Source organism: Sphaerodactylus townsendi, linkage group LG11 (genome assembly GCF_021028975.2).
Source record: "Sphaerodactylus townsendi isolate TG3544 linkage group LG11, MPM_Stown_v2.3, whole genome shotgun sequence".
NCBI classification, from domain to species: Eukaryota; Metazoa; Chordata; class Lepidosauria; order Squamata; family Sphaerodactylidae; genus Sphaerodactylus; species Sphaerodactylus townsendi.
Window position 1 is genome coordinate 9,054,493 of NC_059435.1, and position 14,824 is coordinate 9,069,316.

At 43.8% G+C, this 14,824-nt stretch overlaps 1 protein-coding gene across 5 annotated transcripts in view; it reads left to right on the forward strand.

The window, feature by feature from the left end:
- COBL (cordon-bleu WH2 repeat protein) overlaps nt 1-5,547 on the forward strand; it is a 239,104-nt gene extending 233,557 nt beyond the window's left edge. For all 5 annotated transcript variants that reach the window (XM_048511299.1, XM_048511297.1, XM_048511302.1 and 2 more), the window contains one exon: nt 4,377-5,547. In XM_048511299.1, coding sequence (XP_048367256.1) covers nt 4,377-4,394 — 18 coding nt within the window. In that variant the 3' untranslated portion in view covers nt 4,395-5,547. The remainder of the gene's footprint in view (nt 1-4,376) is intronic.
- Nucleotides 5,548-14,824: the final 9,277 nt, after the last annotated feature.

A 14,824-nucleotide genomic window follows, 5' to 3' on the forward strand; every position in this document is an offset into this window, starting at 1 on the left:
TAGGTCTTAGGTTTAATGCTAATAATCGAGCCCAGGCCAGCCTAGATGTGGGGGGGGGGGGGCCCTCTGCGCGTGTCCACAGAGAGGGCTCTGAGTGCCACCTCTGGCACCCGTGCCATAGGTTCACCACCACTGGTTTATTCCATGTTTGATGGGTTCTTAAGAAATAGGGAACATTTTCTACACAGCCCGCCTTTTCTCCCTGAAGGGGGTGTAACTCATGTCGTTCATGAACATGACACTTCACGCAGTTGGCCAAATGTGGGCAGTGAACCCATTTCAAATATGACATCCATTTGCCTAGAGTGCATTCCCAAGGGAGGAGCAACGTTTGAACCTGTTCCCAGTCTCAGCTCTACTAGAGTACCGAGAAGCTATGCAGTGAATTCTCTATTCACTTTCGTAAATGGTAAATATGTGTGGAAGGGCAACATAGCTCAGTGGAGAAATATGGATTGAGCATGCTCAAGGTCTTGGCTTTCACTCCAAAAATCTTCAGTTTGACAACTTCTGCCCACATAGTGATGAAGTCATATTGGAAACAGTACTGGGTTGTATTCGCGCATTTGCCTGACTGTGCAAAGAGTCATAATCGTATCCTTAGAAATTCTGACCTATAGCCATCTAGCTTATTTCTGGGCTCCCTAGAGGTACTTTGTGAACAGACCGGACTGGACCTTTGATGGACCTTGGTCTGGTCCATCATGGTTTTTCTTATGTTCTGAACGTCCAGTTTAAAAGCTTCAGTCAAGCTTGCTTCAGAATAGTCCTAGGGGTCTACAACCTGCGGCTCTCCAGATGTTCATGGACTACAAATCCCATCAGACCCTGCCAGCTGGCAGGGGCTGATGGGAATTGTAGTCCATGAACAACTGGGGAACCACAGGTTGCAGAGCCCTATGAAACCCATAGAAATAGTTGATTTCTTTTACATTAATGTTCTCCCAGAATTTCTCAGGAAGTTGAGTGTATCTTAACAAAATCGTGTGTGTATTATTATTATTGTAAATGTGGCAGCCTTGTATATTACGAATAAATTTTCCACCTCAAATCTTATCATAAGTATGTAAATATTATGTAACCTTGTCTGCTTGCCCTGGAAAAGAAAAAGAAAGCCACAAAAGGAATAAAGTAAATGCAATTACTTTCAAGCAGTTTTCTAAGGGAACACAAACCGCAGAAAATCATTACTCATTACCTGAAGAAGCCAGTGGATTTGGAAGCCTAACATAAAATTGTAAATAACGCTTTACAAGCCAGTGTGTCAAAGACCGCAGGGAGATAACGTTCAAGTGTTACAGTTCCTGATCAAAATGATCCCTTTGCATACGCTTTTCTTCAGTTGCTGCGGTAAAATGTGGTATCCAGTTTTGGAGACTGGAGAACTTTTATCTTGATGAAGAATGTAATAAAATCAATGCAACAAGATAGTAAGGGAATATGTCCCTTTCTGTTCTGCTCTGTCTCTCTAGAACAGGGGTCCGCAACCTGTGGCTCTCCAGATGTTCATGGACTACAAATGCCATCAGCCCCTGCCAGCACGGCCAATTGGGCTGATGGCATTTGTAGTCCATGAACATCTGGAGAGCCACAGGTTGCAGACCCCTGCTCTAGAATGATGATCCTCATTAATGTGGAGATTTTGATGGCGACAGCTGATTGAACACCAGAAACAGGGACTGAGCCACAGTTGTGCTAGAACAGGGAAACCATGTCTGAATCAGAGAAGAGGAAGCCAGAGAGCTTTCCAGAAGTGGGTGTACCTTAAACAAGTATCTAGCAATTCCTAAGGTCCATAAATTAGCCAAGGAATGTGCAATCACAGGGGTGTATCTTTCGAAAACAGTGCCCAGGGCAAGCCCTACAGCACCCTGCCCCCCAATTCCACATGGGGTTCAAGGGTAGGGTACACTTAAGCCCTTTCCACACAGGCAGAATACAGCACCCCAGGGACGGCAAAAACACCATCCCTGGGGTGCTGTTCGCACAGCTGCGATGCAGCAGCACTGTCCTGGCCACCCCGGAGCGGCATGAAGCCGCTGCTTTAAACCTCAGTCGTTGAGCGAGGTTTTTTTTTTGCAAGTGGCGTCTTCCGTCGACGCGGTGCCGAACTCCGCGCAGCTGGGAAGACACCTTTCCCCTCACCAGCCTTCCTGTCCAGCGTCGCTCTGGAGGGCTGCAGAGACCCACCCATATTGCCCTCTGACCCCTGGAAGTCAGAGGGCTGCGCGTTAGGTCCTGCAGCCCTCCAGAGCTGGACAGAAAAATCCCGAATGCAGAGACTGACTGGGAGAGCAGCTCCGTTGCAGAACCACCTCTCGGCTGGGGGGGGGGGAAAGTCAGGGCGCTGTTCGCGTCAAAAGCGTCTTGCGTCGTCCCTGAGCCTCCATTGGCACAATTCATGCCGGTGCAGACTGCAAGCCAAGCTCAGCCCAGCGTTGAATGGGTGCGCCCTGCCGTGTGGAGTTAGGGGGCGGGGAAAGCCCAGTTGAACCCTCACCAGGTTCAGAGTTCAACTGCACACCTGCCCCTGAACTCCACGTGGTGTTCTGGGCAGGCCACTGTTGCTCTCAGAGGCTGTGGGCACAGGCTGGCACCTCTTTGGGTTGGCACCCGGAGCATGACCTAGATATGTCTCTAGGTCAAGCACTTCTTCAATAGTTAAACTTTTAAAAGGTTTTTCTTAGAACTATAACATGGGCCTTGGATGTAACAAATAAAACAAAAGAACCACATAGTTTGTTTAAGCCTTATCACACTGTTAAAGGTTTATGACAAGTTCCGCCTGTAAAAACCCATGTGGATGATTAATGTGGGGTGTAGGCTACAACCTTTGGTGCTGATCATCACTTGCTTCTTTTCCTCAATCTCTGAGCCTCGGCTCAAATGGAGAAGGTATAGCTCAAGCTTGCTCCATCTTGAAGAAGAAGAGTTTGGATTTATACCCCACCTTTCTCTCCTGTGAGGAGACTCAAGGTGGCTTACAAACTCCTTTCCCTTCCTCTGAGAGAGTTCTGAAGAACTGTGACTAGCTCAAGGTCACCCAGCAGGAATGTAGGAGTGCAGAAACACATCTGGTTCACCAGATAAGCCTCTGCCACTCAGGTGGAGGAGTAGGGAATCAAACCTGGTTTTCCAGATTAGAATCCAACTGCTCTTAACCACTACTCCATGCTGGCCCTCAGGACATCCCTTCAAATATTTAAACATGGCTATCATGTCACCCCTTAATTTTCTCTTCTCCAGAGATTAAGCATGCCTAGCTTCCTAATCCACTCCTCATAGGACAGTGATGGCGAACCTATGGCACGAGTGCCCGAGGTGGCACTCGGAGCCCTCTCTGTGGGCACGTGCACACAGAGTTCATCATGTGGGGGTGGAAAATCACCCCCCACACACAGACATCTAGGCTGGCCTGGGCCACTGAGCATGATGTGTGTGCACCACGGTGAGCAGGGAGGACTCGGCTGGCAGGCCTGGTGCCTGTGCTCCGGGTGGCTGCTGCCCGAGGGGGGGTGGCGCAGAGGAGGCAGAGATGCTAGAGAGGCACAGAGCAGTGCGTGCAGGACTTGCTGGAGGCTAGAGAAGGCTGGCCCCTGCTCGAGCGGGTGGGGCAGAGGAAGAGGGAGCCAACCGTTTTTTTCTAAACTAAACTAAAACCTCAGCATTCAGGTTAAATTGCTGGGTTGGCACTTTGCGATAAATGTGGGGTTTGGGTTGCAATTTGGGCACTCGGTCTCAAAAAGGTTCGCCATCACTGTCATAGGACATGGAATGCAGACCTTTTACCATTTTGGTCGTCCTCCTCTGGATCCATTCCAGTTTGTCAGTATCCTTCCTGAATTGCAGTGCCCAGAACTAGACACAATATTTGAGGTGAAGTCTCACCAATGCAGAATAGAGAGGTACTGTTACGTCCCTCCATACTCCTATAGATGCAGCCCAGAATTGCATTCTCCTTAATTCCTGTCTTCCCTTCCCATAGTCTACTTTCATTTTAATGGATAAACAGCAAAAGCAGACCTGGGCATTATACGGCCCGCGGGCCACATCCGGCCCACCGGATGACCCTGACTGGCCCCCCTGTCTTGCTGAGCGAAGTCTTTGAAAGCCGCGAGAAGCCCGGTTGCCTTGGCTGCCGGCTTCTCGGGCTTCAAAGCTCGCCCTCTGCCTCTGGCCTGGCCCTCCACAATATTTTCTGTTTCTTATGTGGCCCCATGGAAAAAATAATTGCCCACCCCTGAGCAAAAGGGTCTGGTAGATAAATCACTGTAATAGCGAGCACTGAAATATAGGCTGACATCATGTTGTCTTTGCTTTTTGGCTCAAAATAACCATTGTTATCTCTCTCTTTGTTTTGTTTTGTTTTATTTCAGGTCCCTCTGCTAGTTTGAGCACCGGATTCTCCAGTTACATAATGTCACCCACATCCTTATCTGTCAATTATGGACGTTTATAGAGAAAGAATTCCGAGAAGACGTATCTATTTGTTTTCCTTCTGATTCCAGGCCAAAAGAAGTTGTAGTTTATCATCTGCTTGCTCCTTTTATTTCATTTTTTTAATTGGGTCACAGGCTGCTGCACAGCTTTTGTGCCAAGGATCCAGAGCCACCTCCAAACAGTTAAACCGTTGCCAATGAAACTATCCTTACTGGCAGGTTGATAAGCGTCCAAACACTGTCTTGTCCCATGTTAACATGGAAGTGTGTTTTTAGGGACAAAACCAAGCACTTTTTGCTGTGTGTCTGAACCACAACATTCCTTTGTTCATCCCGCAGTTTAAAAAACACACAGCTGTTTTGAACCCTTTCATTGGACGTTACCCCTTTCTTCCTCTTTAAAAACAGAAGCAATTAAAATCCTGAAATGTACACTGTAGCTCTATAAAAATTAATAGCAAGAAAGGAAAAGGTTGCGGTAGATCCTTAATGGCTTAAAATTGCCACATGTTGAAGTCACCACTTTTATTATCAAGCAAATTTCATTATCCTCAGCGTTGGAGCTACCTAAGTAATCACTGGAGATCTAAAAGGAACGGACCATTTGTGAGGTCATTGTGGGAGGAATATGAAGTACAGAATACTAATGTACCGATGTCCTGCACTCCAGGGAAAAGGGGGGAGGGGGGTGATCTGTATAGTTAGGGTGCAACTCACCAGGAAGAACCCCCATGCAAGCATCTTTGACAGGAAGACTGTGATTTTCCAGTGCTCCCAGTAACGTCAGTGACGTTTGTACTGGAACACTTCCTGGTGCATGGTGCTCTTTCTTGGTTACAGAAATGATTATAAGTGCTCTTTATATTGCCCTGTGGTGACTTACAGATGTATCTTGTTTTCCAAACTGCTGCTAGTGGGTCAGGATTCCAGTCCTTTCACTCGACTCACACTCATCCCACATACTAGAACTGGACCCAGTTCCCATGGGGCAAATCCTCAATGTGTCTAGACCAGGGATATCCAACTCTGGCGCTTCAGATGTTCACGGACTACAATTCCCATCTGTCCCTGCTGTCGTGGCATTTGGCCATGCCGGCAAGGACCGTTGGAGTCCATGAACATCTGAAGCGCAAGAGTTGGATATCCCTGGTCTAGACCAGGGGTAGGGAACCTGCGGCTCTCCAGATGTTCAGGAACTACAATTCCCATCAGCCTCTGTCAGCATGGCCAATTGGCCATGCTGGTAGGGGCTGATGGGAATTGTAGTTCCTGAACATCTGGAGAGCCGCAGGTTCCCTACCCCTGGTCTAGACAGTACAGTGGTGGTTGTTGTTTTTTAATCTAAGCTACTTTGATAGATGATGTACATATTTTGAAAAAAAATATTTTGTTAAAATTAACTTAAAGGATTGTGACAGTCATGGTTTTTAACATGTATTATATGTTGCTGAAGAGCTGCACGTTCATAAATTTTACTTGGTTTCATAATCATTACGGCACTGAGCACATGCTTGAGAGCTAGATTTTTAAAAGTTCCTATTTAATATTGCTAACCTTATAAATCATGCTGTTAGCCATCTGCAACTCAGCAACTATGTATTATATACTGTAAAATACTAATTTAACATTAGTGCCACAAATAAAGCAAATGCAAGATTCATGTCTCATCTCTGCCCTTTTTTTTGGAAACTATAAATATTAGTTCATTGAGATTATTACTTCTTCTTTTCCCCCCCAAAAATCGAAAGTGGCATGGAAGAAGTAGCATTGCTTGTGAAGTGTACACTCATATACCATGGCCTTTTCTCCAAACAAGGTTTTTGCGGGTTTTCATAGTGCTTCAAAAATCTGCATTAACTAGAAGTAAAAAATGGACCAAAAGAAACTAATGTATATTCCCTGACTTGGTCGAGATTGACAAACCATGGTTAGCTGCTAGGTGAATGAACCTGGGGGTACTTCAGGGTTGTGCATCCTCATATCTCCCCAGTGTATAGCCAGCTGGTTGGTAATTTCAGGTTTAATTACAAAGAGTAGCTTATTTTTGACTAAATTAGCAAACTATTCAGTGGTGGGATCCAAAAATTTTAGTAACAGGTTCCCATGGTGGTGGGATTTAAGCAGTGGTGTAGCGCCAATGGGGCTGGGCGGGGCATGATGGGGCGTGGTCGGGCATTCCGGGGGCGGGGCTGTGGCAAGGACGCAGCCGCTGCGCCGGTCCTTTGGCGGGAAATAAATGCACGCAGGCGCAGGCTGCCACGCACGCCGCGGTGCACCTCCTGCTAGACTGCTTCAAGTTCTGCGCGCTACTGAGGAGCAGAGGAGGGTAACTAAGGCAAAAATCACGTGGCAAAATCGCCAATTAGTAACCCCCTCTCGGTACACACAAATAATTAGTAACCTACTCTTGGGAACCTGGGAGAACCTGCTGGATCCCACCTCTGAAACTATTCCTTTACAAACCAAAGTTCTCAACTGGAAGTGAGCCTTGGTTTAGAATCCTCGTTTGAAAGGCAAGGACACCAGCCATGGATTGAGATGTAGCAAGCTGTGGTGTGCCACCAAGTGAGGAATATCTAATTATCTGCCCATGCATGGAGGGAAGAATGAAGCCACAAGTCCCAGGATCTGAACTCGGCTCTTATCTCGTGTACTTGCTTGGAGTACTTTTAACATTCTCAGAAATAACCAATAGGGGTACTCATAATTTTTTTTGAGCCTGCAGTCACCTTTGGAGTTCTGACAGCGAGTATTAGACACAACCACAACATGGTTGCCATAGGAGGTCGAGCCGACCACGAAACATAAAAAGAAGAGAAGAGGAGGAGATCGGAAAACCAACCCAAGCACATTTTTCTTGCATTTATACCCTTTTTCAACTGTAAAAAGTCTCAAAGCTTACAAATTCCTTCCCTTCCTCTCCCCACAACTGACACCTTGTGAAGTAGGTGGAACTGAGAGAGTTCAGAGAGAACTGTGACTGTCCTCAGAAGGCTTCATGGGGAGGAGTAGGAAATCAAACCTGGTTCTCCAGATCAGAGTCCATCTGGAAGTGAGGTTATGTGTAACTCTAAGGCCCCTTCCGCACATGCAGAATGATGCACTTTCAATCCACTTTCAATGCACTTTGCAGCTGGATTTTACTGCGCGGAACAGCAAAATCCACTTTCAAACAATTGTGAAAGTGGATTGAAAGTGCATTATTCTGCATGTGCGGAAGGGGCCTTATAGGTTTTTTATTTATTTATTTATTTATTTATTTATTTATTGTATTTGTATACCGCCCTCCCCGAAGGCTCAGGGCGGTTTCCAACAAAATAAAAAGTTAAAACATCATATATATAAATTAATTAAAATACATAAAATATTGGACTAAAGATGGCTTCAGCTATTCTATTCCCCCTTTTATGAACCCACGGGAGGCCAGATGTTTGCTTTTTGTTGCAAACAAAGGTTGGGTTTTGGGTTGGGCACCATCTGTGCATGTATTTTTATCTGTAATTTTTGGAATTGCTGCTATAATGTATTGTAATGAATTTTAATGTTTTATCGCTATATTGTATTTATGAGACCTTATATTGTATCTCTTTTATGTCTCGTTGTACACCGCCCAGAGCCCTTCGGGGGTTGGGCGGTTTGTCAAGCCTAATAAATAATAATAATAATAAATAATAGTAACTTCTCAATATTTCAGACAGAGACACTACTTGATAGTACCTTTTTAAATGCTTTAAAAATTGTTCTTGTTTACCCATAGCTTACCTTCTGTCATGTAGTGTAGTGGTGGCTGCTGTTGCCAAAACAACATTTTCTTTTAAATTTGCAAAGCCAGCCAGAAGCTCTGGTGGGGAAAAGATTCACAGGACCCCACCCACTTTCTAAAAACATTTGGAGGGTACCTGGAAAGATGTCCACAGGTTGGGGACCAGTGGGGTAAAGTTTTGAAAGTGTGATTGATTAGCACGAGTCCTAAAACAGCAGGAAGAAAACAAGATCTCATCAGTTACATTCATAAGGCACTTTAGGATGTTAGGCACTGCTGTCTTGTTGAGGGATATCCCATATTTTGGGAGGCAGTTATGGTTTGGAAGCTATGTTAATTAGGGTTCCGGAAAGTTGCCAGAGCTTTCACTTAAACATGTTGGTGGTCATGCAAGAAAAATGTGCTCATGTTGGTTTTCCGATCCCTGCCGTCTTATTTAACTCACATTGCTGTGTTCACGGGCCAGGAATCTGGTGGTCCAGGGAGATGCAACATTGGTATGCTACACAACACTTGAAGCAACTGTGTGTCAGGAGGCTTGTTAGAATTGGGGATTTGCTTATTCTGCTTTCTGCAAGTTGGGACGTGGTGGAATGGGTTAATTGCGTGTAACGTAAAAAGATGAAAGCCAAGAAACGCGTCACACACTTGTACGGAGGTTGGTCTCAAACAATGAAATATATAATATATGATTTCTTTTCAATAATTCAACAATTCATGAAATATAAAGAAACAACATTCAAAAATAAGAAGACCATATCCATGGTTCAGCCAACTAAGAAATAGGTCTTTTTTGCACCCGGTAATATAATCACAAATTTTTTATAAGTAGAATCCAAAGTTCATTGTCCAATTCATAGTCTTGTTCATAAATTAAATCCACAGTAATAACTTATAGAGTTAATCAAAATGAGTCTCTCAAATGCCTCATGCGTTTCAAAGCGTTTTCGTTGATGTCTTCCTCAGGAGAAGAACAATTTCATTCATTTTCTTTCTCACATTTCTTAGCTGCCATATAGATTTTCTCTAAAATATAGATGAATAATATTTTTAACATTTTGTTACATGCAACATAATTTTAACTGATTTTAGAGCATTTTTAAACATTTTTAAACATTTTTAAACATTTTAAACATTGCAAATAGTTTTAACATTTTTAACATTTTTATGTGAATAACTATATGAATTTTACAATATTTATTTAATGCTAATTTTATGCTAACATAAAGCGTTTTATTGGCTTTCATTGGAATGGGTTAATTGCAATACTGTCTGCCTTTTGCCTGTTTCATGTATATGCTTTCTCCTCCCAGGTCTGGCCAAGGTCAGTGTCTGGGCATCTTCACTGTTATCTTTCTTACAGTTACTTTTGGGCACACTTTCCCAGGATGGGGGGGGGGGGTTCAAGCTGTTTTAATTACTGGATTTTGCACGGGCAAAGTCAGTTCTGGCTTCGTCCAGGGAAGATCCACATCACTGAATAAACTGCTGTTCTTATGCATGAGTTTGTTTCAGTTTTTGGGATTCTGACTCTCTCTGTGTGTGTGTGTGTGTGTGTGTGTGTAGACGTAGAGCCACGCGCATGGGTACAGCCTATGAATACATTTTCCTTGCACCCAAACCCAGCATGGCTTTTAAACCAAGTTTAAGAAACAAAGGCAAAAATGTAACATCTATGTGCGGAAACCCAGAGATGGCTTGGGTTGGTCTGAGCTCGCGCTTAGAACTTGGGGTCTATATTCTGCATGCGTTGCCAAGAGATGCTAAAGTGAACATGTAAATATGTTGGAGGCTGAGGGATCAAAGAGCAATTAAATAAGAAAACTGCTGACAAGCCAGTTTTGCCAGCCGTCTCCATGCTGAAATTAGCCTATAAATCTTAGTCCATTTTTAAATCTCACCAAGAACAGAAGTGTGTGTATCACAAGAAAATATATTACAGAAGCGGGTGTGGGGTTGTTGTTTATTTTTTTTGCAAATGTTATTAAATTAATGAATTATGTTGGGATATGGGGCTGGGATTCCAGAACGACAATACTTAAGATTGATCTTTAAAAATAAATAAATTTCTTGCTGCATGAGTAAAATATAGTCGGACTTTTAGGGGCTCACCCAGTGAACAGTGAACAGAATCTGTCCATGATTTCATCCCTTGCCAACTGTGAGCTTCTGCAAATACTTAAAGGTAGTGAGCAATTTTATAAGGCAGTCAGAGAAAACATGTTAAAATGCTGAAATGTTGCTACAAAAGGAACAGCAAAATAATACTAGATTAAAATTTGTATCAGCCACATAGAAATATTTCAGTGATTCCTGTAATTAGGCGTAGGTTGTTAAGATAACTGGTTGCAAGCACCGAAGCCGCGTAATTATTGCTGCAGCATCATGAAATTTAAATTCTTGGAGATGTTCTTTCATCTAGTGGATGCAATTCTGCTCACAAACTAGTGGATGTAATTCTGCTTACAAATTTTGATTAGCAATATAATCCTTGAACGTTTACAAAAACCTTCCCTTAATTTAGCTGTACTAAATCACGTTTTGTAGGCAGTCACGTGCTATATATTCAGCTTTGTTCTCAGAGCAAAATTCAAAAAGATGCCATGTGAAAGAGGAGAGCTTTGCGGGGGGGGGGGGGTGTACCAAGAATATTTCTTCATATTGCTGAATGCAAAACTTTTTGCAACCAAGTATCTTGAACAAAGGCCCCTTCCGCACACGCAAAATAATGCCTTTTCAAACCACTTTCACAACATGGACAATTTTAACAGGAAGGAAGAAACTATGAAAATGAACAGAACTTGGCTGCCAGTGTTGAAAAATACTAGAGTCAAGACAGTGTCTAACCAGCTCCACACAAACACAGGATGACCATAGACAAAAGAAACAAAGGCCAGGATACTTCTATTCAGATGCTCCCACCAGTGACCTTGCTATTTCCATTGACACTCCCATGCTATAGTCTTCATTGTTACTCACACTTCTATTCAGATGCCCTCAACTATTGACCTGGTTGCCTTCTTTGTTACTCACAGACTATGTTTCTCCACCCACCCTGGACACTCCAACAGATATATACTCCACTTGCTTTCCCAACATCAGATCCTCTGAAGATGCCAGCCACAGAGGCAGGCGAAACGTCAGGAGAGAATGCTGCTAGAACACGGCTATACAGCCCGGAAACCACACAGCACCCAAGTGATTCCGGCCGTGAAAGCCTTTGACAATACACTTTCACAACTGTTTGCAAGTGGATTTTGCCATTCTGCACAGCTTCAAAGAGCACTGAAAGCAGTTTGAAAGTGCATTATTCTGCATGTGCGGAATGAGCCAAAGTAAAGCAATTTTCTGTTTATGAAAGTGCCCACATTTCCCATCCTTTCTTGCTTGGTGCAGCAAAACTATCACTGCTCAGAAAGTCTTCCAAGAGGTTCCCTTTTTTAAAATCTTGAGACAAGAATAAATTCCCTTCAAGGAATGCCAAGCTCAGCAAGGAAGACTGCAATTATTTTATTGTATTTACATTATTTATAGCCCACCTTTCTCACGGAAACTCAAGGTAGACTTCAGGGAGGAGCGGTGGGTCGGTGGCTGAGCTTTTGCGTGGCAGGCGGAAGTGTCCTAGATTAAGTTAAGTGTCAAGTCACAGGTGATGGGCAGGACCTCGGCTGGAGATTGTAAAGAGGTGCGGCCGTTGTGTGTAGACAATACTGACTTTGGTGGACTGATGGTCTGATTCAGTATAAACTTCATATTCAAATGTACATAGAATAAGTCTTAGCAAGCCTTTATTGGCATAGACAACAGTACAACAATAATTAAAAAACGGATTAAAAAGCATATACAATACAGGAGATAAATGTTAGGTCGAAGGAAATCTACTGGCGTTTAGTAATTTCCAGGAGAAAGTCTGCCACTATCATACAGAGAGAAGGATCAGGATTGTCCAACAAGTAGTGTAATCTAATTAAATCGGGGAGATGGGGTAAATGTAAAGGAGTAAGATTCACATACTTAGATCTGATTTCCTTGAATCTGAGACAATGTAGTAATTGGTGGGCCAGAGATTCAACTGAGCCATCTTTTAGCCTTTTCTTGCTTGTTAAATCTGCCATGTAACAAGGCAGAAGGCATAACATTAAACCTGGCGAGCATTATGGCTCTCCTTTGAGCAGGGTTTATTAGGCAATACAGGTAGTGTGCCAAGTGGCCCCGTTCAAATGGGAGAGAAAAATACAGGGGGCATAGAATAAGTCACTTCAGCCAGCTGGGTAAAATATGTGTAATAGGACTGGGATTGCAGTAATCTGAAACAAATAAGAATTCTGAACAAAACATAAATGTTAAACACTCTGGAAGTGGTATTCCAGAAACAGAAATACAGTGCGGTGAGAAGAAGATAATGAATACAGTAACAAGGCACCCCTGCTCTGCGGGAGGGGAGGGGGAAATCAAATGCCAGGGTGACGAACTCCAACCAATGAGGAAGCAGGACTTATTTCGTGGTCGAGGGTTTGTCGTCGCAACATTCGATTCCCTTAGTGATTTACTGTTTAGGACAGTGATGGCGAACCTATGGCACAGGTGCCAGAGGTGGCACTCGGAGCCCTCTCTATGGGCACTCACACACAGTTTATCATGTGGGGGGCAGAAAATCACCCCCCACACACACACACACACACACATACACATCAAGGCTGGCCTGGGCCACTGAGCACGATGTGCGTGCACCATGGTGAGCAGGGAGGACTCGGCTGGCGGGCCTGGTGCCTGTGCTCCGGGTGGCTGCTGCCCGGGGGGGGGGGCGCAGAGGAGGCAGAGATGCTAGAGAGGCACAGAGCGGGGCGTGGGACTTGGTGGAGGCTACAGCAGGCTGGTCCCTGCTCGAGTGGGTGGGGCGGAGGAAGAGGGAGCCAACTGGTTTTTTCTAAACTAAAACCTCAGCATTCAGGTTAAATTGCCGGGTTGGCACTTTGCAATAAATAAATGGGGTTTGGGTCGCAATTTGGGCACTCGGTCTCAAAAAGATTCACCATCATTGGTTTAGGATATGTGAGGGACATTCTATCTGATAACTATGGTTACATTTACAAAAAAAAGAAACAGTTACGCAAGAGAAGTTGAGGTTGTAAGGTTTATTTGTGATTCAAATTAGAAGGCTTTATTGGTTAAATCTATATACTAGCCATCATTTTATTTTAATGCAGTTTGTTATTTTTGATGGCAGTATACAAGGCGGGGGCCACTGACCCTATACAGGCAGTCTTTTGCTCTTGCCTATTTCCAAAATGGCACCTGTGGAAAGTCCTGTTTAGATGCTTGAAGTCAGGGAGCATAAGAACAGAGGCAATCCTGCAGATTTGTAAACCCAACGTCATGATGGGCTTTATATGTGATGGTCAGTACCTTAAACTGAACCCAGTAACTAATGAAATAATTACGGAATGGGTGTAATATGGATGCTCCAGCTGTCTCCTGATAATAACCAAGCTGTGGCGTATACCTTTTGGCAATAACATGATCATCCTTCATACATCGTTCCACTTTAAATCCAGCCTTAAGAGTTTTCAAAACCTTAATATCTTTTGTCTACTTTAAATATTTCTGGTAACCGTGCATAAAAAAAAACAAACCAATGACAGGTATTTCCTTCTGCTGTTAATAGTTCTCTCAATTCAACTCAGAACCAACATTGACTGTTCATCTCAACTGTATGTGTGTATAAAATGCTGTCAAGTCGCTGTGGATTTATGGGGATGCTGTAGTGTTGTCAAGGGAAGAGGCAAACAGAAGAGGTTGGCCTGTCTCTTTGTTGTGCCCCTGGACTTCCTGGGTGGTCTCCCAAGTACTGGCCAAGAGCAACCTTGCTTCGCTAGCCTGGGCTGCCCAGGTCAGGTCTCTCAACCGTATGTAACCCCTGTGTAAGAATGGGATGACCCAGAAAGGGGTGGAGTCTGAAAAGAAGCAGAAGGCTGCAGAACTCATGAGGTTGGAGGAAGCGAGACTACCAGGCTGGGACCTTGATTGATTTTATTAAGCCCTTAACACCTTGTGTAAGGTAACTGCAATGTTGTGGGGAACGAGTGGGAAGGGAGGTTTTGTTTTTTTTTTTGCTATATTGTAAATGTTAGAATTTATTGTTTCAGGGTTTTTGTGGATGTAAATGGTGAGAGTTTTCTGGGAACCTTCATCGTCTTGAATCCCGTTCACCCAGCCTCTGAAGTCTTCAAAACCAACCACCAGCAAAGAAGAATTGGACTTAGGAATATCAGTAGACTAAATACAAGGACTCGAGAATGCAAACTTAACAGGACTGTAAAGTGTAAATGTTAAATGCTTTAAAAGTGTTATTTGTTAAGAGAAGTAAACTGTTTTGTTTAAATTTAGTTCTCCTTCCAAGTTCTGCCCCACAGAACCCACAGAAAGAGGTTACATGTACACATCTTTAAAATTACCTGAGATCTTCGCACTATCTTGGATCAGCTGCATACAAAGAACATACTTAACCAGCAAGAAGAAGAGTTGGATTTATATCCCCCCCTTTCTCTCCTGTAAAGAGACTCAAAGGGGCTGACAAACTTCTTTCCCTCCCACCCCCCACAACAAACACCCTGTGAGGTGG